Genomic DNA, 26,101 nt, shown 5'->3' with positions numbered 1-26,101 from the left:
TTGTTATCACTTGTAGGTGGCCATCTGTCAATCTCCGAATTTAAAGTAGCATTAAAGTCTCCTCCAAGTAAAATGTGAGAGTTTGGAAATTTTGTTAGCCAATGCTTTAGTCTATTTTCTATGTTAATAATTGGACGTTTTCTAAATTAGAATTGTACCCATAGATGTTGAAAATTATTAAAACAAACTTGGCAGATAAAATACCCTTTTGGATCTGTATCTGTGTGTAAAATGTCACCATTATATTTGTGCTTCAACGTTAAGACACCAGCTGATCTTTCTGAGCAGTGAGAAAACCATAAATCGTTCCACCACTGAGATCTCCAAAAATTCTCTTCATTTGAGTTTGAGTGAAATTCCTGACAAAACAAAAATCTGTGTTCAATTGTTTAACAAATAAAAATAAAGCTTTACGTTTAGTTATATTTCTTAACCCCCTGGCGTTTAAAGAAACTATACTGACGGAAACACGCATGATGGGGTGGATTTTTGCTGCTTTCCATAGAGCATCTCTGTAGGATCTCTGGGAGAACCTGATGTTGATTGCTCTCGGCCGAGAGCTGGCTGGTGTTAGCTTCCCAATGCGATGGGCGACGTCGATCGCGGGTGTCAGCTTGTCATCTGGCAGAATACTCCAGAAAAGCTGTAATCTTTTCCTTCACGTTTTCGGCCACTCCGTAGACCTTCAACTTCCACCTTCCTGAGTAAGTCTCCAGTTCACACACGCGAATTAGGAGCGCCACCACTTTTTTTTCTTCTTCTTTAAGTCGTCTATGAAGATTCTCAGTCATCCAGGTCATAGTTATCCAACGAAGGTTAAAGTCAAGGGCAACTGGACTTGGTTGAAGATACTGGAAGACGTTTCGTCCCTCATCCAAAGGACTTCTTCAGTTCTGACTGACTGGTAGGGAAACTCAGCTATTTAACCTCAGTGGGGTCGTTTGCCAGGACTGTCCATACTGCTGGTTTGTTAGTGTTCCTGGTTGCTGTAACGACAGTCGTTAGGACTATCGGTGGCCAAGACTGAACGACCATCGTTGGTATCTTCACCTGAGGCCAATAGGTTACGTTTGTTGAGTTTCATGGGAAGTGATGAAAGGACAGCATTGTAAGTGGGGGATAAGTGGTGGCGTAGACCCCCTCCTCTGTTCAATGACGGCTTCTCGACCCTGGTGTAGATGGCTTCCTTGACACCTCTTTCAAACCATCCATCTTCTCTGTCTAAAATGTGCACCTGGTGGTCCTCAAACGAGTGTCCTCTGTCCTTCAGATGTAAGTAGACTGCAGAGTCTTGACCTGAGGAGTTGGCCCTTCTGTGTTGAGCCATGCGTTTGTGTAGTGGTTGTTTAGTCTCCCCAATATACAGGTCTGTGCATTCCTCACTGCATTGGACCGCATACATGTTGAACTATGGGTAATGCAGAGAAGAGAACAGGAGTACAAGGGCTAGTCGGCAGCCAGCACAATGTTTTTGTGCACTTAACGCTTAAAGTTGGGCTGTAATGTGTTTATTAGACACCGCGCTCTCTGCGTAGAAGTTTGTGTCTGTGGGACTGTGAACTACCACCGGAGGTGTTTGTATTTTTACTGTGAAGAGCTTAGACCAAATGGCTTCTCTGGCTAAGTTAGCTCGTGCCGTCGCGGTATTGTGACACTGTCGTTGGAGCGACAGCAGACAGGTCGTTCACCTGCTGGATGATTGGAGATGGTGTTTTCCTTCACTGGGGATTGTTTTGCTGTCGGGGATGGACGGACGAAGCAGCTTAAACCTTGCTGTGCTGCTGCAGATGAAGTCGCCCTGACGAGAGAGAGAGAGAGAGTTACAGACGTGGTAGGATCTGTGTTTTCTACTCCATGCAAGGATGTATTCTTGCTTTCTTCACTCTATGAGCTCCAACATTAAGCGCGCCAACAAACTAATGCAGGCCTGTGAAGAACAAAAGAGTGCGCTCAGTTTACCGAAGACTATTAACTATATTACCCGGGTCTTTTCAGATTGTTTCCCTTTTTATTTTCATATTTGATGTCTAAATGTTATGTGATTTTTTTTTTTTTTTTTTTTTGCATAATACAAAGAAGGAAACTGAGCTGTTGCGTTCTTCATGTTTGTTTCATCACATGCTCTTTATCTGTGTAGATCAGTATTTTCTGTGGTAATATTCAATAGGGGTTAAAACCAAGATCATCCCTTCAGCCTCTCCTTAGTTAGTAGAGAGAGTGACAATCATAGTGTTCCTAGACAGGTTAATTAGACAATGGGATTTCTCTTTAACCATTTTACCAAGCATTAGAGTTAAGGGGGGTTAATTCTTTATATGTTGCTGTATAATGTACTTGCCTCATCACAAGCCTATGGTTGAGAGGGGTCCAACTGCAGACCTCCACTGTCACTCTACACATCGCGACAGCGGTAACGTTAGCTGACTGGATAGCATTATCCAAAACATTGAGTAAAGTCTGAATGCATTGCTCTTGGTATATGTTAAAAATATAACGTGGATTATTTAATCTATCGGGTTTAGCATTAATGTATCAACGAGGTTTTTGCAGAGGAAGCTAGCACACAACATTAAACACTTTTATAGGCTGACGTTACGTTTTACCAAACTTCGTATGATTCAGTGCACTGAATTGAGAATGTCTACACAAGACGAGCAATTAGTTTCACTCGTAAAGCAAACATTTATTTCGCGATAGTCACTTTGTCATCCATGTTACTGTTTAGAAGCTAGATTCAGACAGGCTGTCACCATTTTCAAGTAAGCTGCTCCTACATACGTCATTGATGCTGTAAAAGGCTGACTCGAGGTGTACATTAAACTGAATGCAGAATTGTAGATAATATTTTGTTCTTGTAATCCATGTGGATAGCCTTTGGATCTTGATGGAAATTGTTCTGAATCCCCCTCCTTAAAGAGGTAAATTATTACCATCACAATTTATAATAATGCATTGCATTTAAAAAGCACTTTTCATCAATAACAGTAGCCTACTGGTCCTACCAGACTGCACATGCAGTCTGCAAAAATATGTATCCCCTAACACACAGATAATGGCCTACTATCAAGTATTTAATTTCATACACTTCACATCATGACTAATAATGGGGGGATATGGAGAGGTTTCTCAGCAGTAGTTACAGTGGGGAAACCAATAATTTCAGTCTATATATTCAACCTGCCATAAAATGTATCCCCACCACAAACCATGTCAAAAATACTATGAAGCTTTACAGGTGCTGGTCATATAATTAGAATATCATCAAAAAGTTGATTTATTTCAGTAATTCCATTCAAAAAGTGAAACTTGTATAATGTATGTTTGTAAGATGTGGTAAAAAAAAAAAAGTGTACAAGCAATAGGGATAACCGCACCCTGGAGAGAATTGTGAAACAAAACCCATTCAAAAATGTGGGGGAGATTCACAAAGAGCGTACTGCAGCTGGAGTCAGTGCTTCAAGAACCACCACGCACAGACATATGCAAGACATGGATTTCAGCTGTCGCATTCCTTGTGTCAAGCCACTCTTGAACAAGACACAGCGTCAGAAGCGTCTCGCCTGGGCTAAAGACAAAAAGGACTGGACTGCTGCTGAGTGGTCCAAAGTTATGTTCTCTGATGAAAGTAAATTTTGCATTTCCTTTGGAGGAAGAGAGGAGAGGCACAGAATCTACGTTGCTTGAAGTCCTGTGTAAAGTTTCCACAGTCAGTGATGGTTTGGGGTGCCATGTCATCTGCTGGTGTTGGTCCACTGTGTTTTCTGAGGCCCAAGGTCAACGCAGCCGTCTACCAGGAAGTTTTAGAGCACTTCATTCTTCCTGCTGCTGACCAACTTTATGGAGATGCAGATTTCATTTTCCAACAGGACTTGGCACCTGCACACAGTGCCAAAGCTACCAGTACCTGGTTTAAGGACCATGGTATCCCTGTTCTTAATTGGCCAGCAAACTCGCCTGACCTTAACCCTATAGAAAATCTATGGGGTATTGTGAAGAGGAAGATGCGATACGCCAGACCCAACAATGCAGAAGAGCTGAAGGCCACTATCAGAGCAACCTGGGCTCTCATAACACCTGAGCAGTGCCACAGACTGATCGACTCCATGCCACGCCGCATTGCTGCAGTAATTCATGCAAAAGGGGCCCAAACCAAGTACTGAGTACATATGCATGATTATACTTTTCAGAGGGCTGACATTTCTGTATTTAAAATCCTTTTTTATTTTTTTTATTGATTTCATGTAATTTTCAAATTTTTGAATTTGGGGTTTTCATAAGCTGTACGCAATAATCATCGAAATTATATCAAATAAAGGCTTGAAATATCTCACTTTGCATGTAATGAGTCTATATATTAGTATAACCTTTTAAGTTGAATTACTGAAATAAATGAACTTTTGCACAATATGCTAATTTTTCGAGTTTCATCTGTGTCTATATATATATATATATATATATATATAATTTTTAATAATTTGTGGATTCATTGATGACATGTAGAAAATGGTTATAAACGGTGCTTATCTTACCTTCAGTTTTGTAGAGAGCAGCTTTTCTTCGAAGAAGGAATTTGTCTCTTTCGGTAAAAGAGCTGGATATTCGCCTTTCAGTTTATATTTAACTATCTGCTCATAATCATTAGGATCCATTCTTCTACAGTGTTTGAGTTAACCGACAAATCAAATGAGCCGATAAACTTTCTCTCCTCCTCTGAAATCAAACCTAGCAACATGTTAATTAGCTTGCAAATTTTACCCGTGGGCAAGCGTGCAAAAAGGTGGGTGCGGAGGGTACTGTAGCACCCCTAAAGACAGGGGGGAACACAGTGTGCAAATTACATGTGCAGACTACATAATGGGCACCATTGTTACTATTGGATACATCTTTACTGATGCTATCTAACTCAGTCACTGACTATAGTGCATGACTGTAGCTTTCAGCCAGGAGAAGATGTCATCAGGTGGCGTCCAACTTTCACGGGGTGTTTCGACCCTGAACACCCTCCAGTTGGCGGTCAGCAGTGGTGGCTAGTCACTGCCCACCTCCCTCTGGCCCCCAGCTCAACTCCTCCCTCCTACTCGAGAGCCAGCAAGACGCTCTTTCTGCAGCCAACCCAACCTACGAACAGCTGCCTTCCTCTCCCTTCCTGCTAAACCCAGAGCCGTGAGTGTCTTCCACACAGACTGCGCCGGGAAACCCCAGGTCTGCCACCCTTTGGCCCTACACTGCTGAACGAGGTCCTGATACTTGGTGGCTTTCCGCTCATAGGCCTCTTCGCACCCGTCCTCACACGGGACCGTCAGTTCAATCAAGATTATCTTCCTTGCCTCCTCAGACCATAGGACCGCATCCGGCCTCAGCGATGTTTGCACAACCCGGGAGAAGACTAATTTCCTTCCCAGGTCCACCCTCATCTCCCAGGATTGTGCTGCTTGCAAGAGGCTCTTTTTTTTCTTGGGGGCTGGTGGTTTCTCCCCCTCTCTGACGAACTGAATGAATGTCGTCGGCCTTGTACTGGTCTGGCGCTTTTTCTGCCTCTCCCGCTCCAGGATGTCCGCCAGTTCTGCCAGTGAGAACCTTGTCATGGCGCCACCTGTATCTTCCTTGGCTAAGAGCTGTTTTGCATCCTGCCAATATGTGCGCCATTGTTCAACGGGTCCTCCCTCATTCCCCATCTGTGGAGGTTTGTTGGTGATGGAAGGGTGTCGTACACTGAACGGAGTTACTATATTACAACAACAAAAAAAAACAGCAGGTTAGTGCTGAATTCAGAGGATGCTGTGGTTGATATTAGAGCCTAATAATTTGACGTCAGCAGCTGTTTTGTAATGAATATAGGAGCTATAGCGATCAGTGTGGTACGCGAAATGGATCTAACTATCTGAATAATCACTTATGCACAAATCATCCACCCGCCCCCAACTCAACTAATTAAATATTTTCTGAGATTTATCCCATCTCTACCGGTCTTTTTTAACTTTCCAGGTAAATTCTTTATAGTGTTGATGTATGAGAGTTTTCTTTAATGGTTTATTTTCATGATTAGAGAGGCTGTTGTCAGTCATTTTCAGTGTTTCCATGCTTGCAGCATTGTAACAGTAAATACTGCGGGACATTTATGCAGCAAACCAAACCAAACTGTAGTTATAAACATGACAGGACAGACATTGCTAAGGAAACAGAATTCAACTTTTAGCTCCTAAACATTTTTAGATAGACTAGATGGATAATTAACATTAGATCCGGACTGACCTAGTTAGCGTGTCGGGAGATTTAAATAGTTATGCTGATGTGCCCCTTGCATAAATGCAAGACGCACAGCATCTCTCTTAATAGGGAGATGCTTCACCCTATTTCACCCACCCCAAAATTCACAAAATGTAGCTATCGTCCAAAGCTCTGTTATTGCACGCACAAGGTTTTCATGTGTTTCTTGTCGAACAGTTTTGAAATGAGGGTAGAGACAGTATAATCAGCTGCACTTGCATGGCCTTCATTTAAGTTGATTGTGATATCGATGTTTTTTATTCAAATGATTTTATCATATTCAGATTTTAAATAGGCTATTTAGAGCCCATGTGTTGTAAAATAAAAGTCACATGTACCTTGATATTCACCACTGTTATTAAATATGATCATATGTAGGCTATAACCTACATAAAACAATACTTTCTGATAGACCTTGATCATCTGTACATTATGGAGCGGGATACGTTTTATGGCAGGTTGAATATATAGACTGAAATTATTTATATCCCACTATAACTACTGCTGAGAAACCTCTCCATATCCCCACCTGTTATCAGTCATGATGTGAAGTGTACATAAAATTAAATACTTGATAGTAGGCCATTATCTGTGTGTTAGGGGATACATATTTTTGCAGACTGCATGTGCAGTCTGGTAGGACCAGTAGGCTACTGTTATTGATGAAAAGTGCTTTTTAAATGCAATGCATTATTATAAATTGTGATGGTAATAATTTACCTCTTTAAGGAGGGGGATTCAGAACAATTTCCATCAAGATCCAAAGGCTATCCACATGGATTACAAGAACAAAATATTATCTACAATTCTGCATTCAGTTTAATGTACACCTCGAGTCAGCCTTTTACAGCATCAATGACGTATGTAGGAGCAGCTTACTTGAAAATGGTGACAGCCTGTCTGAATCTAGCTTCTAAACAGTAACATGGATGACAAAGTGACTATCGCGAAATAAATGTTTGCTTTACGAGTGAAACTAATGGCTCGTCTTGTGTAGACATTCTCAATTCAGTGCACTGAATCATACGAAGTTTGATAAAACGTAACATTAGCCTATAAAAGCATTTAATGTTATATAAGCCGTGTGCTAGCTTCCTCTGCAAAAACCTTGTTGATAAATCAATGCTAAAACAATAGATTAAATAATCCACATTATATTTTTCATTCCCTTTCATGACGTCGAAGGTCCGCTGCAAGGGAAACACTTTCTATCGGGGTTAACTACCTTGGCACAACACCTGTAGCTTTTTTTCCCTTTGGATAACATAAGCTAACGTTACTCATAGACTGTATGAAGCTACTGTGTTTGTTTTTTGTAAAGCATTTTGCAAGGGCATAGGTTTGCATTTGTCTTAACATGTTGACGACGCTCAGGTTAGTTATTTGTCCAAAAGAAGATAAAATAACAATCTGTATTGTTTAGACTGATCGGTGTAGCTTTTCACACTTAACGTTAAACAGTGTGCAAAGACTCTGCTGGCTGTATGAATTGATCTTAGTTGAATTGAAGTTTATGTATGTAGTGGGACAACGGTGTGGATTTGTGCATTTTATATTAAATAAATTTGGAGCTACTCCAAATTCCTCTTTTCCTCTCCCAGAGAGGATCAGGGGGGTTAAAGATCAACTTCAACAGACTGCTAAAGAGACCCCAACAGAAGGGGGGTGGAAAAGTTGCTATTCCTGAGCAGCCTTATCATAAAACTGGCACCTTTGAGTCTATGAAGCTGATAACACGGTGCCTGACTGTTAAACTGACAAAAGGGACACTAACCAGCGATCAGCATTTGCCTGAACAGCCTATCAAAACTGCCCCCCCACACACATGTAACCGTGGTAACTGACCTTGCTCTGTGTTTCATTACCCCATCGAAGGGATATACCCCCTTTTACGCCTAAGTGTGACATAATCCAGGGCAGCCGAACTTTAAATAAACAAAGACTGCAGTATCCAAAGACCCAATGCATTAACTGCTATCTGTTAGTAGTGCTGAAAAGAATCTAAATAAGTTACTTTTGCAGTGTTTTTTATTTTCAGCAAGATTAAGTACACTCCTTCATTTAATGTGTAACCAATGCTTGTTCACAATACTTTCCCACACAATTCCTTTAGAAATAATGATAAAGAAATGTCATACTATACTCTATTAATTATCCAGCTTGAATTTAAGGCTGAATTCCCCATTTCCTAAGGAAAGATTGTTTGGGTTAAATCTAAGCTTTCCTCATGTAACCTGAGCTCCCCCAAGTGGACGAAATAAGTATTACATACCATTGTCGGAAATGCCGTTAATGTATAAATGTCATGACCAATAATGGGACAATTGTTTCCTGTTACCAAATGCTTAACTTAGAACAATACAACAGTTTGACCACTGAGGGTTGATTGTGGAAAATATTTGATTATAATACTTGCAAATAGACTTTCTTTTCTTTTAGACATTAAAAGTTTAGAAATGCAGTCCCTCGGGAAACCGGAAACGCTCCCTCGGGAACAAAGGACCGCCCCCTGGGGGAACAATGCCCCAGGCAACAAAAGAGCGACACACAACGTCGTTCTCTCTCGCTCTCGGCTCCTCCCCTCTCCTCATGCCCTGGTCTTCCGCTCTGCTCTCTGGACGCTTCGGCACGCGTCCGGCGTGCCTCTCCAGGCTAAGCCCTAAGAGTTTGACCAGCGCAACGAGGCCTTTGTTCGCTTGAAGCTACACGCGCGAAGTGCTGCGACATCGATCTGCCCCTCAGTTTGTTTTATTTTCTTTCTTTCTTCTGTTTTGTTAAAGTTATCAGTCCGTTAAGTTACACTGGTCTAATTCAGGAAAGACTAAGTTCCCTTTTAAGCTTTTTCATTGAGCCAACTTCACCGAGGTCAGACCAAGCCACGTGGTCTCGCCAGCGGCAACGAAGGAAACCTGAAAACAGCCGAATTGCCAGAAGAAGGACGGCCAACCCTTGAGGTTTTCTTCAGACACAGAGAACCCCGGAGAATCCCTAGCAGAAAAAGCCAGGATCGTTCATCGATCATTGTTTATTTTCCCTGTATTTAACCACCCTTTTATATCGCATTAGTTAGTTAATAAATTCACTGTAATCAAGAACTGTTTGTGTTGACTATCTCCACGTCCCTGCCAAGAGAATTGACCCTTTAGATATGAGACTGACTGATTGATTTAAGATAATTTAGCGATTATTAACTAACTGATCACTAGTAATAATTGTATAATTATTAAGACTCTAGGATAATAACAACTCCGGTGGTGCCCTTTTTAAATGAGAGCATTTTATGGATTAATATATTTTTGAATATTAAAATTCATAATTGGGTATTAATTCTCATACATTTATTAAAATTCATAGCTAAGTTAGCCATGCTACATGTACTACGACAGTGTTTCCCAACCCTTTCCTGAAGAAAGTTACCCCCTGTCCTGCATGATTTACTCTCTCCCTGCTTCAACACAGCTGATTGAAGCAGCTTCAGGATTCATAACGAGTTGATAGTTTGAATCAGCTGTTTTGGAGCAGTGAGATGTTTAACATACACGGTTATTTAAACAGTTATCCACAGAAAGATACTACTCCTCACCACAGCCACTGTTGGCATATCCTAATTTGCATGATTGAGATGTACAAATATTGATAGTGGTAGATATTTTGATGTAACATGCCCATGCATTCAGACTTTAAAAAAATGTTTTGGATAATGCAAATCAGTCACTGCTGCCAACTCCTTTTCTAACTGTAATCTGTGTGTGTACAGTGAATAAAGTAACAGTGTTATTACAGTAGGCTATTGTCTCCATTCATTTTTAAAAAGTGGATACTTCGCGACATGCCCATCAAGTGCTAAGTAGAAAAGGCTCAAATCAATATGCTATATTTAAGGAATTAGCCTGCTATTTTCCCGTTAGAATGTTGACTAAATAATTAAATATAAATCAGCGACAAAAACCCTCCCCCTATGTTTACGTGATTAAACTTTATAATTTTTTAACGTGTATCCTGTCAAATTTTATTTTATAGTTTTTGCATGTATTTCCTGTCCTGACCGGGCTGACAGTGGAGGTGGCCTAACAGTGGAGGTCTGCAGTTGGACCCTCTTGAAAGGGTTACATGCTCTTGCAGATGGTGAAGATTTTGAAGCCAAGCTGTTGTCCTTTCTGAGGCATGAAGGAAAGACTATTACTGATGTTAAAGGCTTACTCAACCCTTCGCCGCTTGAAAAAGGATGTATTCTTGCTTTCTTCACTCTGAGCTCCAACATGAAGCGCGCCAACAAACTAATGCAGGCCTGCTAAAAGAACAAAACTAAAAAGAGTGCGCTCAGTTTACCGAAGACTATTAACTACATTACTTTTATTTTCATATTTGTTGTCTAAATGTTATGTGATTTTTTTTGCATAATACAAAGAAGGAAACTGAGCCGTTGCGTTCTTCTTGTTTGTTTCATCACATGCTCTTTATCTGTGTAGATCAGTATTTTCTGTGGTAATAGGGGTTAAAACCAAGATCATCCCTTCAGCCTCTCATTGGTTAGTAGAGAGAGTGAGAATCATGTGTTCCAGACGGATTTCTCTTTCACCATTTTACCAAGCATTAGGGTTAAGGGGGTTTAATACTTTTTATGTTGCTATATAATGTATTCGCCTCTTCACAAGCCTATGGTGAAAAGGCTCGATTTCCACAAACTTAGGACGCACTGAATAAGGGTGGTGATGGCGCAGTGGATAAGATGCTGCCTTTGGTGTGAGAGATCTGGGTTCAATCCCCCACTGTAACACATCTACCAATCTAACCCCTAGTTGCTCCAGAGGCGTGTGACCTCTGACATAATTAGCAATTGTAAGTTGTTTGGATAAAAGCGTCAGCTAAATGAATTAATGTAAATGAATAAAACAAACCAAGGTTTTTATGCAGTGGCTGCCTTCCCTCCCAACTCTCCAGGGCGGAAACCATTAAAACACGCAAACCCCTCATTTAAATAGGCTACTGCCACCTCCATTGTGTTTGCACCTGTTGTCATCTACGCAATAATTAAATTCTTAGTTAATCACCCATAACAAGTATGCTACTACAATTACTTGTGCAATATTTTAGAATGCACAGGCAATTTAGTACTCTTTAGTCGGGGTGTCTGGCCCCATAGACTTTACTTGAGACTTATTAGCATTTTGCAGAGAAACACAGAGACAGGTTATCTGTTGTAAGACGCGGGCAAGGTGGATATTTTATAAGCACAGACCAGTTAGCAACAGTGAATCTTTTTATATACTGTAGTCTACACAGTGCACACCAGGGCAATATGATAGGTACCAGGTTGGTTTCATTCCGATATGCTTGTGATATGCCACGTCGATAACAAGCACTTACATGTGGTGCACCTGCTCCTAAAAACGAATCGCAGGTGGAAAAATCCAAGATTTCTGTCTTTTCGGTGACTTTATAAAACATAATGCTTATGGGGAGAATAAGCAGAGCAGATAGGCTACATAAAGGGGGAGAGAGAGGTGAGTCAAGTGACCGTGTTTGCAGTAAAGCGTGTGCATAGTTCAAGTAAACTAGTGAGTAAACACTAAATTCAGGTCAGTTTGTGTGTACTGCACACCAGGCTAATGAGGGAAGGTGGAAACAGGTGGCCGGGGCATGAAAATGTGTTTTGTGGGAATGGATTTGGAGGGAGGGGGTGGCGGCGTTTTTATTTTTCCCAGTTTTATGCTTTCAAATCTCTGCGTCTCCAACGTTGCCTACCCCAGCTTTAACTCCACGCTGTAAAAGCTGGAGCATATGTTAGGTGAAGGAAGGGTGTAGGGCCCCCCGCCTGCTGTGGGGTTCAGAGGTGTGACGTGTGTTAATAGGATGTTTGAAGTTCAGCTTGAGCTCCAATTAATGTGTGGCAAAATACGAATGCGCTGAAGCAATGGAAAAAAAATTCAGTTCTCAGTCGCTGTAATGATGACATTATTCAAATAAATAACTTTTTTCCCCTGGAAGAAGCAAACATTTAGAAGACCATTTAAAGCAGATTGCGAATAAAGTAGTAATATCACAGCAGAGACAAATACGGGAGAACAATAATTGAAGTGATATGTAATTTTCAGGTTCAAATGATTTACCTTCTGAATATTATAGTATGTTATTTTGCATTTCCACCACTAGATGTCAGCACACCACCACTGATCACAGCTCAGTACAGTAATAACTGAATGTCTTGAGTTCAAATTCAAATTCAAATAAAAATAACTTAGATAATAGAAGCCTAACCACAAGATATCAATTTAACTTATCAAATATGAATTCTGTGGTAACATCATAATTCTTATTCTCACTTATTCTATTATCACATGCCAATATTATTACAAGAATTGCTAATATTAGGAAGTCTTAAGTAACTTGTCAGCTGCTATTCGGTCATCAACTTGTAAATTAGAAATGAGCGTCTCTGCCTTTTTAATCTTTTAAAAAACAAATGTTCCACCATTGATTAGTCACATCGTAAAATTATAGCTTGGAACCAAACTGGTTATTGGTTAAGTGAGCTTATTTATCTTATCTGAGAGCGCATCCATGGTGAGGAGTGATTATGGGCAGGATCGCATTGAACCATTTCCACATACAAAGCAGACAGTTTCTTGTTTCCTTTACGACACAATATTTATTCAACAATATACAGTTTAATTTCTCTCTTTTGTATTCATCCTTTTTTTCACCTTTGTACATGTTTTATTTACAAGATTTAAAATAAGTCTTTCTCTCCATTTATACAACATCAATAGTACAGTGTTATCACATCGTCCAGCAGCTTCCCTCGAAGCATCTAGAGTAGATTCACCACCGATAATCTGTTTTATACACCAACTGACGTCTTTGCGCCACAGAGCAGCATACTGACAGAAGGTCTGGACATGCACCGAAAGTCTCCAGGTGTGGCTTTCTCTCTGCGAGGGCAGTGTGATGACAAATGGATGGTCCTCTTATTTCACCCACATGAAGAGAGGTCCTTCGCTCCGTAGCACCACAACCGGGTGTATAAACAGAAGCTGAATGGGGACACTGTTGAGGACTTGCACCTTAAAAATCAGCTTAAATGCATCTGCCTCATCCCACCTGACAAGGACCAATGAAAGCCGGTACACCAAAAACAAAAAGAGGGGAAAAAATGTTGCATAGAATCAATTCTGACTTCAAGAACAGAAATTTTGGTGCTGCCATTTTTAATAAAATGTCACTTCTTGATAAACTCCTGAGACCTTCCAGACCCCCGTAACATTTATTTTTTGGTTTTGAAAAGAAAAAAATAAATAGCTGTACCCTTAAAACAAAAATAGCATTGTGTTGGATGTGACATCACATAGAAGTACTACTTTAAAGAGACTAAAACCCTGCATTGAGTGTATACACATTTGCACATCTATATATATCATTTCAAGAACTATCTTGAGAGAGGTGGATGGATTAAAGTGCATTGAACTGTATGAAAACAAAGCCCACAGTTATCACATGCAGGACAGGAAATGAACTTTGTCCACCAGCAGCGGCTGACCAAGTACAAATTTAACCACCTAATTTTTTTGTTTGTTTTTTAAGTGGACCTTTTAAATGTGGATTTTTGAGCTTATGCTTCTTCTTTTAATATGGCACTCAAAATTTCTAGCCAGTCAAGTTTAATCAACATTCACCACAGCTGGTGTTCATTTCCTGCCCTGATCACATGCAAATAACACCAGACACCGAGGGATATTTGTCTATCCTAAGTCAACATACAGTACCAACATGGCTGCTGGCAACCTTGGTCAGGGGCACTCATATTAATGACATGAACACATCACCAGTTTTAAAACAGCAAAAAAAAGGTGCCACTCAACTCACAGCAAAATACAGCAAATGGGTACACGGCTCGTTGTGAGCCACACAGCACAGGGATGACAGCAGACAGACCAGGTGAGAGTGTGAACTGTAGCTGCACTCCTCCTCCTCCCGCTTTCCAGCAGGAGGAGGAGGAACAGATGAGGGCAAAAAGCCGCCAATTGAGGCTTTTTGGCCTGAAATGTTTAAGGCTAAAGCGCACACAGGCCTCACTCAGGACCAAGAGCAGCGGCTGTGACGGTTTCCGGCACAGCGGGAGTAAGAGGTGTGGGATTTTTTTTCACTGCAGACTGAACTGACTTATATACATTAATCATTCATCCTCGTTTTAAACAAGCACGTGAGCAAGACGTGGAAAATGCAATACAACAGCTGACATCTACAGTACACCGACGCTTAATATACTGCTTGTACGTGTGAACAGCAAAGCGTAGTAATGATTGTGAGAGTGCAGTGTGTCATGCACACGCGTAGAGAGTGAAAAGAAAATTCATGGCAAAAAAGGTGAAGCTGCATCTAAGGGCACGTTGAGCTATACGTCCAAACATCCCTTTTTTGTCCCTTAACTTTAATATAAGACCAGTAAACAGAAAAAAGTAGGCATTTTAACTTAAGACACCCAAGCAAAAAATAACTTCCTTAAGGAGAGGATGTGTATTGGCACATCTGGCAAAGACAAGGACGAGACTTGGGTTTGGCTCGCTGGCTGTTTCACGCATCTGAAACAGCAGTGCTTTGCAGGGCACTAAACATGCAGACGAGCACGCCATGTTCAAATCACTCAGCCTGGGCAGGGAGCAGTACAGAAGGCTAGCTAGCACTGTGAGCGGATGCAGGCATTTAACAGCAGAGAAGATCCAACTCCATGCACATACAGATAAAAAAAAAAAATTGCACTTCAAAAATCGTTACATAAAAAGATGAGCAGGACATTTCTGGAGGATTAAAATAAATCAGGTTAATCCCAATGGGGTTGTTTGATATGACAGAAAATACAAAAACCTGAAGACAGTCATGTTCTTGTTTTGCAGCTAGGGTTTGTACATGGCATGATTGAACTGAAAAGCAAGACTGAGATTTTCAGTCACAACTCCTCACATGAACACACACACCGCGTTCATTACAGTTGCAGTGTGAAACCCTTTTGGTCCACACTATTTAATCCCCCAACTGGTCAAGTGCTCCAGTTTCAAACCTAACAGGGGGGAGGGGAGGGTCGTTAAATCCTGCGTCTGATTGGGAGGTGGCAGGTGAACACACAATGAGGTAGAACAAAATGTTTCATGAACATCCAATCAGAGCACAAAACAGGAGACAATCGTCATGGTGAACGCTGATGTGCAGTGACTAGTACGAGCCTCCAGGGGGCAGTAATTCACCGACTCAGAAATGACGGCATGCACAAGCCACAACCTCAACACAGACTCAAACACCAACAAGTGCGTTCAGATGGAAGGACCCCTTGAAAGGTTTGAACCATAATAATAACAATCCATATAAAATACAGGCATTGCCTTTAGCTTCAGACCCAAAACCTACACCGTTTGCAACGTTTTTAATGCAGTTCTTCCGCTAGCTGCACAGTAGTTATTTCTTCAGATTTGTCCATTTAAAAGCTTGGGGGGCAAGACAAACCCTAACCACATTCCAGTTTGCTTTTTACAACAATCTTAAAATCTTGATTTTACAGATGAAATCAGAATATTATAATTACAGAATAAAATAAAGGTAATGGGCTTAAAACTAGATAATCACTTGGTTCTGACTGATTTCTGCAAAATCATTGAAGACAAAAAACCGAACCTTTCCTTCTTTGGATTGTAACAACAAAAAACCCCCCCCCCCCCTAAAAAAACTCAAATTCAAAATGTATGCCTAATTAAAAACCGCAATTAACAAGGAGGATAATCAGCAAGAACGATTGCACATGAGCCCGGGAATGAAAGGGAAGGAATGAAGAGAAAGCAATAATTCCCACTCTCCTCCACATGACCGACTGTTAAGTGTTATTGCTGATTCATTTGACTGATTCAGTCAGGAACTCAAAAATATCTGAAATGTCATATATCCCCTACAGCTAGCGTGGCATCCTTACGTGTTTTTTTTCATCAAGGTTTCCCCCTTTTTCTTTTAGGAGAGTTTCTGTGCGGAATGCTCAGCTTGGTCAGACTTGGGAGGATGCTGGAAACTTCTACGCTTAACTGTAGTTACAGCAGTGGGCAGTCATCCTTTACTACTCTTCTCTTTTCGGCCACCAGCAACGACTGCAGGTCATGATTTTAAGTTTAATGGATGTTAAGGTAGGGTGGGTGGAGAAAACTCTTTGAGATCTGAAGATGTGTTCCTGCACACTCACTCACACTCACACACACACACACCCCCAACACCAAGACAGGTAGACAGAAGTTGTCATAGTAGGGTTGTATAGAGCTGCAGAGACAAACTGCATGAGGATGTATGTTATGAACAGATATTTTGTGTGTGTGTGTGTGTGTGTGTGTGTGTGTCTCAACCATCCCTGCACTGCACATTAGACCTGTGATATGATCTGCATGTTGAAGCTGGGGGAGCGGGACTGCTTGGTGAGAGGAGCTCCAGGAGACAGGAGGTCCTGGGCGTCCTCTGGCCTGATGAGGTGCTCCTCCTTCAGGCTAATGGTGGAGTGGTGGTGGGAGCCGCCTGCTGGAAGCCCTCCTTCCTTGTCAGAGCCCCTTGCCGCCTCCTCTCGCTCGTCGTCACCGCCATTCAGGTTGAAATTCATGCAGTCAAAGGACTTGCTGGAGGAGGTGCTGCCAGTCCGCACCAGTGTGGGCCCCACAGGGAAGCTCAGGTGCTTCTTTATGGGGCTCAGCTGGATAGCATCCAAGTTGATGCTGGCTGGAGGCGACTGCTGCCTCTGGTGATGTCTCCTCACAGCAGCCAGGTGATCCGCAGACAAATCTGCCTGTTTTTCCGCCTCCCTCTCTCGCTCCCGCTCCCTCTCCCTGTCCCTAGACAGCCGGGCCGTGATGGCTTTCTTGATGCTGCTGCTGCTGCTGCTCAGGCTGCCGCCCCTCGGCCCCACGCCGCCCCCGCCTGCCTTGGTGCCACTGGGCTGGCTGCTGTTAGACGCCCCGGAGGAGAAACCCTCGTCTGGGTCATTGACGTTGAAGGAATCTTCCCCACCGCTCATACCATCAGCATCTGAACATGAACACGCATGACCATGGAGAAAGCAGGATAGACAAAACAGACGAGTGAGCAAGATCAATTGTTGACAAATTTAAGCAAAATTTGAGAGCGAACAAAACTTTTAAACTATTAAAAGTCCTGTGGAGCACATTCAGTTTTTAATTTTAACAGACAGCGGTGGCAAACAACGTCCAAAATATTCATATGAAAATTACTCTTAAAAAGATTCAAAATTCTGAATCTACAACTGAATTTTGAATCTACACAATATCACCAAAATCCAGTGAAAGGGCCTTATTATGCTGATTGTTATTAATAATCTAAATAATCAGAATACTAATAAAAATGTTGATTTTTAGTGTTCATAAATAATGCAGTCTAATTTAGTAGCCTTCAAACAGGCCTGCAGCGACACAGACCGTGCTGCTTCATTAGCCTGCTCATTATACACCAAACAGAGGTACAATTCAATATAGTACACAATGACCTTGAGCTGTGATCATCTGATGCAATTCAGATCGACTGAAATCTGACTAGCTGTTTGTTTAGGAAAAAAGCGATATCAATAACCTGCCCCATAAGACAGCGACGCTTATTTAGCGAAAAATGTCAGATTCAATATATATTAATGATTAACAATTACTATCTGGTGATAATGTGGTAGAATTTGAAAGCACAATATTGACTTGAAGAAATATGAACAATAAAACATTTAAAAATCCATCAATGACCTCGTTGTTTGAAAGCTGCAAGGGGAAAAAGATGATAAATTGAGTTAGAAGAAGAAGGCATGTTCACACAGTATGCAGGGTAAAGCCTGTTAAAGATAAGACAGAGGATCAGCTGTCTGTCTCTGACATGCATCGTTGGGACAAGCAAAATTGGACAACAGGGAACCACAGGCAGCGCCAGAAAAGAAATGGAGAAACCGAGAAGAAAAGGTCTGGACTGACATGCACATAACATGAGAAGAAGACACATGCTCTCTCTCGCCCCATCCCTCCATTCTCCTGCAGCACTGGCCCGGCGGTCACATGGCTGGCCAGCCAGTCTCCAATCTGTGGAGAGCACCGAGGCGAGTCAGTGTACCTCATCAGATCAATAGCACTCCAGTTAGAGCTGACAGCCCATAAGGCTAAATGGGGCAGCCTGCAAGCCATCCCAAGCCAACCCAATCCCAAATGAAGAGCTAGAAGTTCTTCAAAGCGTTACGAACACGGATGCAATTACAGGATTGTGCCGGTGTTTTTGCATGTTTTAGCTTCTTACCAGTAACTTTCTTATGTTTGCTTGTGCAATTTATGCTTGCTATTGGTTTCCAGTCATTTAAACATGCTACAAAAATCAGTATGCAGAGTCTGAAATGTGCTTGAGACAGTAAATTTTTAAATTTAATGTCATTGTGTGCTAAGGCAGCTGTGGATCTGGGCTCATTTTGAAAACTCTTCCTTGATGGTCCATTCAAGGACACTGCCAAAAATCCCTGCATACATGAGCTATGTTCCATTTATAGGTTTCATGTGAAAAGGAAAATGTGAGCTTTGTAATAAAAAAAAGGGAAGCAGCGCTACTTGGATCTGGTAGTGACATAACACAAGCAAGTGCACGGTTAGGGAATGGATTCCCCCAAAACTCAAGGCTCACTGCTTTCATGTATGAAAGATAAAAAGACTTTATTATTGTGGCTACTCAGTTAAAAACAAGATGAATATCGACTGTGTGCTTTGTTATTTCTGGTATTAAAAACATGTCCAGCAGCCAAAGTAACCAAGTCAAAAGATCCAAGCATCCACCAACATTGAGTTTGTTTTAAAAAAAAACTGCCCCTTTTTTAAACAGGAGAACATTAAAATAAAACGATGAAATATTCACTATTAGGGTAGTTAACTCAAGCAAGGTTTGCATCTGCACGTTTATTTTCACTGTGACGTGAAATGAATGGAAACCAATGGCTTCCAAGAAAAAAGAAAATCAATCAAGTATGTATGGTTTATGGTGGAAAGTGGTTGTGATGCAAAGTAAATGCAATTTGTAGTCAATGGGCTTAAACATACAAAACCACCGGTATAATCTTTTCCAATATCACTGCAATGCAGCTCCAAACTAAAGGGTTCCAGTAGTTAATTATTTCTGAATGTCCACTAATTGAACACTGACATTTCAATATTCTTTGAAAGATTTCACTTTTAACTTGGTGGCAGATTTCTATCTAATGAAACAACTTTAAGGATTCTTTTACCACAGCTGCACCGAGTTTAATGAAAGATCAAGTGAAGAAGACGGTATGGCGCTCGGACAAACACTGACTGTAAGGCTGGGAAATGAGCTGCTCTTCAGTCATGTCAAAAGAATCTGAATGTTTTAGAACACATTTAGCAGCCACACGTGGGAAAGGACACACAACAAGACAATATGGGCCGTATGATAGGTCCTTGCAGTGGAATAGCTTTCTGCCGTTAAAAGTATTGGATTTCTTAACCTTTATAATATTCATTCCGCTCACTTGGCCTCGTTATTTGAAATGTTAGTCTTCCAGGGTTTAATGTTTAAGCAGACGTTTTTCAAAGCCTGCTGTAGCGTGCGCATGCAAGATGAAGTGCTCGTTCCCACTCACTGAGCTGAGCAAAAGCAGTGTAACATGGCAGAGCACAAAATTAGCATACAATGGGCTGAAAAACAATGTGGAAGGCCTCTTCATTGCAGGATGGCGGCAGCAGATGGGTGGTGCTGGCCTGAGTAACCCAAAGCTTGTGGTGCTGTCTAAGACCATGATGGGCACTACAGACACAAGATGTTGGGTGCTCAGTGCCAGGTTTGTACAACTGATGTATATTTTTCCTGTTAAAACTACAGAACTAAAAAAATCTATAAAAAAAACAAAACAATTATCGGACATGGAGAGTTCAGTAAAAGGTCAAGTTGCAGGCTGGGCGCTGAACATGCTCAGTGAGTGACAAGGGCAGCAGTCTAAAGTACGTTGGAGGCATGAGGAGGAAAAAGAGAGGATATGACACGATGACATGGCCCATGCAAAATGGCCACTAGCCACACTTCCTTCAAACCCAGAAAAGGCGACTTTTCCACTCTTGGGTGAGACGAAAAATAGCAGTGGTCTGGTAGATGAGGGGTTGTTGGCTGAGCGTCTTATAGACTGGATGAGTTAGTATACTCTGGGAAAGTCAAGAGGCAGCCGAAACGGGAACGGCAGAGCCAACCCTCTCAAGCTGAGGAGGGGTAGTAGGAGGGGGGAGAAGGAGGAGGGGGAGGGTTGGGAAGATACAGATTGAAGGGGCACCTCCTCCTGAGACCCCCTCTCCTATGAGTGTCCACCCCTGTCCCCTACCCTCAAATGTGATGGGGGGAATGTTGCTGCTGCTGCTGCTGCTGCTTTGGTGGCTGTGAGGCTGCCCTCCTCTTTCCTCTTTGGCCGCGGGGTCCCAGGGAGTGTCATGGTGGTGCTGGTGGCGACGGTGGTGGTGCTTGGCGAGGCTAGGAGGATTGACGATGAGGCTCAACTCTGCATCAGTTGAGTAGTCAAAACAATCTGGGAGTCAACAACACAGACGGGGAAACGTGTTTCTTTAGTGGCAGCAAGCCTCTACCGATTTCGGGCCTCATCATGGGCACAGCAAGGCCTAACAGCTGCCTGTAAGTTCATTTGTAGATTACAAAATATAGAAAAAAAGGAACGCAACGATATGAAAAACGAACTCCCCCATTAATCGCTCGTCTCCTGGGTAAAACGGTGGCAGTAGAATCTATAGGCACCATTTTGTCCTGAGTTTCCCTTAAGCTATAAACCTTAATTGGTGATACAAAGCACTGCACACACTTAGATAGATGAGACAAGCAAAAAAAAAAAAAGAAGTGATAAATAGCAGTAAGTGGCACAAGCACTGCAACACAGAGACTATGACCACAGTTACATATAATAACTGACATGAAACACCATTTGGACGATGTTAATGGCTTACAAAGAAAGACATTTCTTCCTCACTGATGAGGACAAACATCTCACCAAATAGTTCCCTCTTGTAAGTTTACAGCATAAATCATAACTGAACACTGGTCCTTTTTCTTGCATAACGTTCTTGTCGTACCGACCATAGGGTATAGCATAATGGATCTACAGTGCTGTCACATCTACTGAGACTGAGGCCTGATTCGCTTCGCTGCGTACTGAAGCCATGATGGCAGGTTTCACTGTTTCCAGAGCTGCTGCAGTCTTACCCTCCCTCTTCCAGCGGTGGCGTCGTATGGAAGCGGTAGTGATGGCCGAGATGGAGATGCGGCTAATGGTGGGTGTCACCTCCACCTGGAGCACCTTGCGCCCCCTCGGCTCGTCGGGAGCGTTGTCTGGCAGAGAGTTCTTCATGGCGTTCCCCAGCTGAGAGTTGACACATTCACAGATCAATAAGCAGTTAAAATGATAAAACCAAGAAGCCATTACAGGATTTTAAGCCTGAGTGCTATCCATCATCACTGATTTAAGGCTTGTGAAGACACATTTGTGGAAAACATGGCAGATCAAAAGGATTTTATTGTTCTAGTGTTTTATTTGACTCCACAGTTACAGACAGTTGCACAGAACCTTATGTGACTGACTCCATAGACACAGTGCTGCTGGTCTTACCAGGAGAGGCTGGGAGTAAAGCTCCAGCTGGGCTCTGTACAGAATGTCCTCCAGAGCTTCCCGACCCATCTCCCACTCTCCGTTGTATCTACACATTACAACACAAAACACAAATGCACGCACCGCGGCATTTAATCACTGCATGATGTGAGCTTATCAGTAAACAGGCGTGTCTGACAAGATGCCTTGATGTCTGAGTCACATCCCCTTGAACTATTATTAGATATTTCGTAACGCCTGCGGCTACAGTGAGGGAGGGAAAGGGAAATTGGGCACATACTGTATTCAGTAGTCATTATACCTCTGTCACACTACTGTCTATTTAACCTGTGCTTAACCTTTTTTCTTGAACACAAAGTCCTTAGGGATCCTGTATAGTGAAAAACTGCAATAGAAAAAACTTTGCCACACAGTTATTAATCTTTATTTGCCAATAAAGATTAATAACTGTTAACGTGTATAAAGTCAAAGTGTTGAAATTATATGCGAATGGACATAAAATAAGTCATCACCAAATCAAGACCAATTATTCTAAAATACTGCAACGCAATAAGGATTACTAGTTTGTCCACAACTTTACAGCTTCATGTAACCAGAAATAAGAACAGAGAAATGACAGTGGACAGATGTGTTCAACATGTGGTAAGATAGGGCTGGGCGATATGACGACAAAAGAATGACCAAGCACTGTAAATGACCTCAGATTACAATATATATATACACACACACACACACAAGTTTTTAACATCTATTGGAGCTCTCTGAGAACTAACTACAACTCTGCATTGTAACTTCATGTTTTAAGGGCTAAAACTTTGCTGCTGTGTTAGGAATCAGATGTAAAACAAAAGTGAGATGAGGCAGACTGGGTGACCACTGGTGTAGAGATTTAGGAGACTGCACTTGAATGAAAAAAGCACCCGACTCTTTGCAAAAGAGGAGGGATGTCTTTAGCTTTGCATAAGGTGATGCCACAACCGCGTAGTCAATGAAGAGGGAATAAAATGGGACAGCAACAATAAATGAATACATTATGTAGTTTTACACTGCTGAACTCTCTGATCCGGTCTTGCACATGAAACAATCAGGCAGCCAGGGACAAATGCATGGGGTTCCCTTTAGACTTGAGATGAAAAGAATGGAATGAATGGGGAGGTAAATAACAGACTCTCTGATGTCGCTCCTGAATACATTTTTAAACCTAATTGTGAACTAAATTGAATGATATGCTTGCGTGTCTCTCTCTCTCTTCATATGGTATTACAGCGCCTGTAGCATTAGCGGACATATTAACCTAAATCCAAGAGTGTCCTCAACGAGAGCCAAGGTCCCTCTGCATGTGTTGAGCATGTTTATCTACCTTTTTATGTGGGCCTGTTCGGGACAAGAGTGAATGTGAGCGCTTGGGCTGGCACGGAGGTGACCTATGGTAGAGATTACTAAAAAGGCCGTTATTCACACACACACTTTTTTTTTTCCCCAGGGGCACTGACTGCTCCAATCTCCTGATTGCTGCTGTGTACCCTCGTGGAGGCGATGAGGCAGAATGCATATTCATTCTCTCCTTGCTACACCTCAACAGTGGTGATTCCAGTCACTACCGTTATCATGGGATCCATCTCCGAGGACGAGCTATCATCGAGGAGACATAATCAGCTTTGCAACGACTGTCCTCATAGGGGATGAAATCACCTGTTCCCACAATGCACTGCCGATGTAATCAGTCTGTACAGTGGGGAACTTCTGTCCTTGAGTGCTAGCATGTGCTGTTGGGAGATTTTCAACAGTAGATCACAGCAAACCAGAAGAGAGACTGCCCTCATTAGTGATGTCCCACAAAGGCACAATAACAAAAATGAGGAACAGTGTGTTATGCAGCTCATAAAGGAACTCTGCATATAATATCTCTTAAAGTGAGGAACAAACATGAGATTATTGTCCTCCCGATTACCTGAAATCAATGACTCAATTAATTTTAAATTTTTTCATATTACATTACATTAATATTTTTCTAATTACAATGCATCAAATGATAACACAGTGTAAAAAATTTTCCCCATTCCTGGGCAGTAAATAGGGCCACAACTAATTATTATTCTTGCTGTTGATAATTTTCTCAATTAATCGATTAGTTGTTAGGTCCAGAAAATGGTGGAAAATGTCGATCAGTGTTTCCTAGAGCCCAAGATGACATACTCAAATGTCCACAACCCAAATATATTTCAGTTTACTGTCATAGAGGAGCAAAGAAAATAGAAAATATTAACATTTAAGAAGCTGGAATCAGAGAAGCTGGAATCAGAGAATCTGTACGTTAGTTCTTCAAATAAAAAGGACTCAAAGCGATTAATCGATTATCAAAATAGTTTTCCATTCATTTAGTAGTTTGATTAATCAACTAATTGTTGCAGCTCTAGTAGTAAGTGTTATTTTCTAATTGCTTATGCCTCAAAAGTATAGAAAATGGCTATTTTCCCCCACAAACCTTGCTTTTGAGACCAGGACAGTGACATTTTGAATCAATTTCCTATGGAAAACGGGCGAATTTGTTTCTTTTTGTTCACATAAAGTCAGAAAAAAACCACAACACATGAATCTAAATTAACATGTATTTATACACCAGCTTTGATTTTTGCCACTGACAGCTTAGGGGAAAAGTCTTGAAGGTACTTGTAAGGCTGTCGACTCCTTATCTAGAGCCCTCACAAATTGTTTCAGAAGGCCCAATTTGATGTGCAGTGGTGGCATCAGCACCTTCCGGGGTCAACCAGTGGCTCCCACTTGATGTTGTTCCTCCCCACAGAGAACTCTGTCTGCTGTGGCTAGTCCTGCCTGTAGTTGTGCGCCTTGGTGTCCCTGCTCTCCCAAAGCCAAAGGTAGCAGGGAGACTTAAAACCGCCTCGGAGATCCATCAGGACTGCCACCTAGCCATACTCATCATACTTCAAGGCGTCTAGCAAGGTCTTGATGCTGTTGTAATCCTGTTTGAGGTGCACCGAGTGGGCCAGGGGAAGAGACAGGTACTTGTTACCATTATGGAGCAAGCACAGCTTTAAAGCTGGATGACCCCCTGAAGGTACTGATGCCACCACTGCACATCAAATTGGGCCTTCTGAAACAATTTGTCAGAGCAAATAAAAAGTCGGCAGCCTTCAAGTACCTTCAGGACTTCTTCCCTAAGCTGTCTGAGGCAAGGATCAAAGGCAGTTAATAAATAAATGTATAAATACATATTAAGTGAATTCATATGTTGTTTTTACCCGTCTTGTCATTGGAAATAGCTAAATTTCAAAATATCTGTCCTGGCTACAAAAGCAATGTTTGTGTGGATTAACAATTTTCTATACTTTTGAGACATAAGCAATTAGGAAATAACACTTACTATACCGGAACAATGTGACAGTGGTTGCTCATTGTGATAAACCCACAAAGAATTATCTCCTGAATCTACAGCTCCCCACTTAACTTTATAGTGAGTTTCAGCTCATTGTTTAGCTGTCCGTTCCACAACTTTACTGTTTTGGTTCACTCTCACTGCTCTCATAGAGTCATTTTTGGCCACAGCAGGCAGCTGTTTTCAGAGGAGAAGAAAGCACTAAAATCCCACTGTCAAGTACTTGCTAAGCAACCAAAAGGTAGAAAGACACAGTTAGCAACTAGCTGGTGAACAGCTGGAGCCCAATATTTCTCTCAGGAGGTGGTAGAGATAAAAAAAAAAACAGATCTAACAGAAAGTGAATATTGGACCAGGCGGCCACAAACATGACTCCAAATGATTTATAATGTTGCTCTGTAACTGGTTAAAGATACATACATGGCGTGATAAACAGCAGTCAACATCTGCACCATGAATTCGGGGTCAAGCAGCACGCGGTTACACGGTTCCCTCCAAAGCTTCTGCTGCTGCCGGGGAAAGCCACACACACATAACCTGAGGAGGGAACACACAAAACAAGACAAAGGTTGAGAGATGTTCCACTGCTTAAATCACAAGTTTCCTCTAACTGCTGCAGGCAACTAAAGGGATCATCAGACACTTTCTGAGTAAACTAAACAAAGAGGAATCAGATCAAACAGTGAACAAAGGGAGGTAAATTTTAACTTATTTACACTCGTAGAGGTCGGGCAAGATTAGATGACAGGGAGTTTGGGGTCTACATGGTCAGGCTA

At 41.7% G+C, this 26,101-nt stretch overlaps 1 protein-coding gene and 1 long non-coding RNA gene across 3 annotated transcripts in view; both read right to left on the bottom strand.

Moving 5' to 3' along the window:
- Nucleotides 1-1,665: 1,665 nt before the first annotated feature.
- Nucleotides 1,666-11,759, bottom strand: LOC119904000. The gene is made up of 3 exons (XR_005444639.1): nucleotides 11,635-11,759; nucleotides 4,530-5,725; nucleotides 1,666-1,798 (listed from the first exon to the last, which is right to left on the bottom strand). It is a non-coding gene; the product is annotated as an uncharacterized LOC119904000 (long non-coding RNA).
- A 1,130-nt stretch (nucleotides 11,760-12,889) lies between these two features.
- The window catches only part of LOC119903998 (protein FAM126B-like), a 45,859-nt gene continuing 32,647 nt past the window's right edge, over nucleotides 12,890-26,101 (bottom strand). The window contains exons 9-13 of one of the 2 annotated variants that reach the window (XM_038720341.1): nucleotides 25,746-25,862; nucleotides 21,932-22,019; nucleotides 21,529-21,685; nucleotides 20,642-20,842; nucleotides 12,890-17,310 (exon numbers count right to left, since the gene is read on the bottom strand). In XM_038720341.1, the coding sequence (XP_038576269.1) occupies nucleotides 16,658-17,310; nucleotides 20,642-20,842; nucleotides 21,529-21,685; nucleotides 21,932-22,019; nucleotides 25,746-25,862 (1,216 nt within the window). In that variant the 3' untranslated portion in view covers nucleotides 12,890-16,657. The remainder of the gene's footprint in view (nucleotides 17,311-20,641; nucleotides 20,843-21,528; nucleotides 21,686-21,931; nucleotides 22,020-25,745; nucleotides 25,863-26,101) is intronic. The other variant, XM_038720342.1, reaches the window with a different exon arrangement.

The sequence above is a fragment of the Micropterus salmoides genome, unplaced genomic scaffold (assembly GCF_014851395.1).
Source record: "Micropterus salmoides isolate LMB-PRFRI ecotype aquatic unplaced genomic scaffold, ASM1485139v1 Ms_hic_scaffold_15, whole genome shotgun sequence".
Classification (NCBI taxonomy): Eukaryota; Metazoa; Chordata; class Actinopteri; order Centrarchiformes; family Centrarchidae; genus Micropterus; species Micropterus salmoides.
Note: the sequence above shows the minus strand (reverse complement) of the source record. Positions and strands in the feature narration are given on the sequence as shown.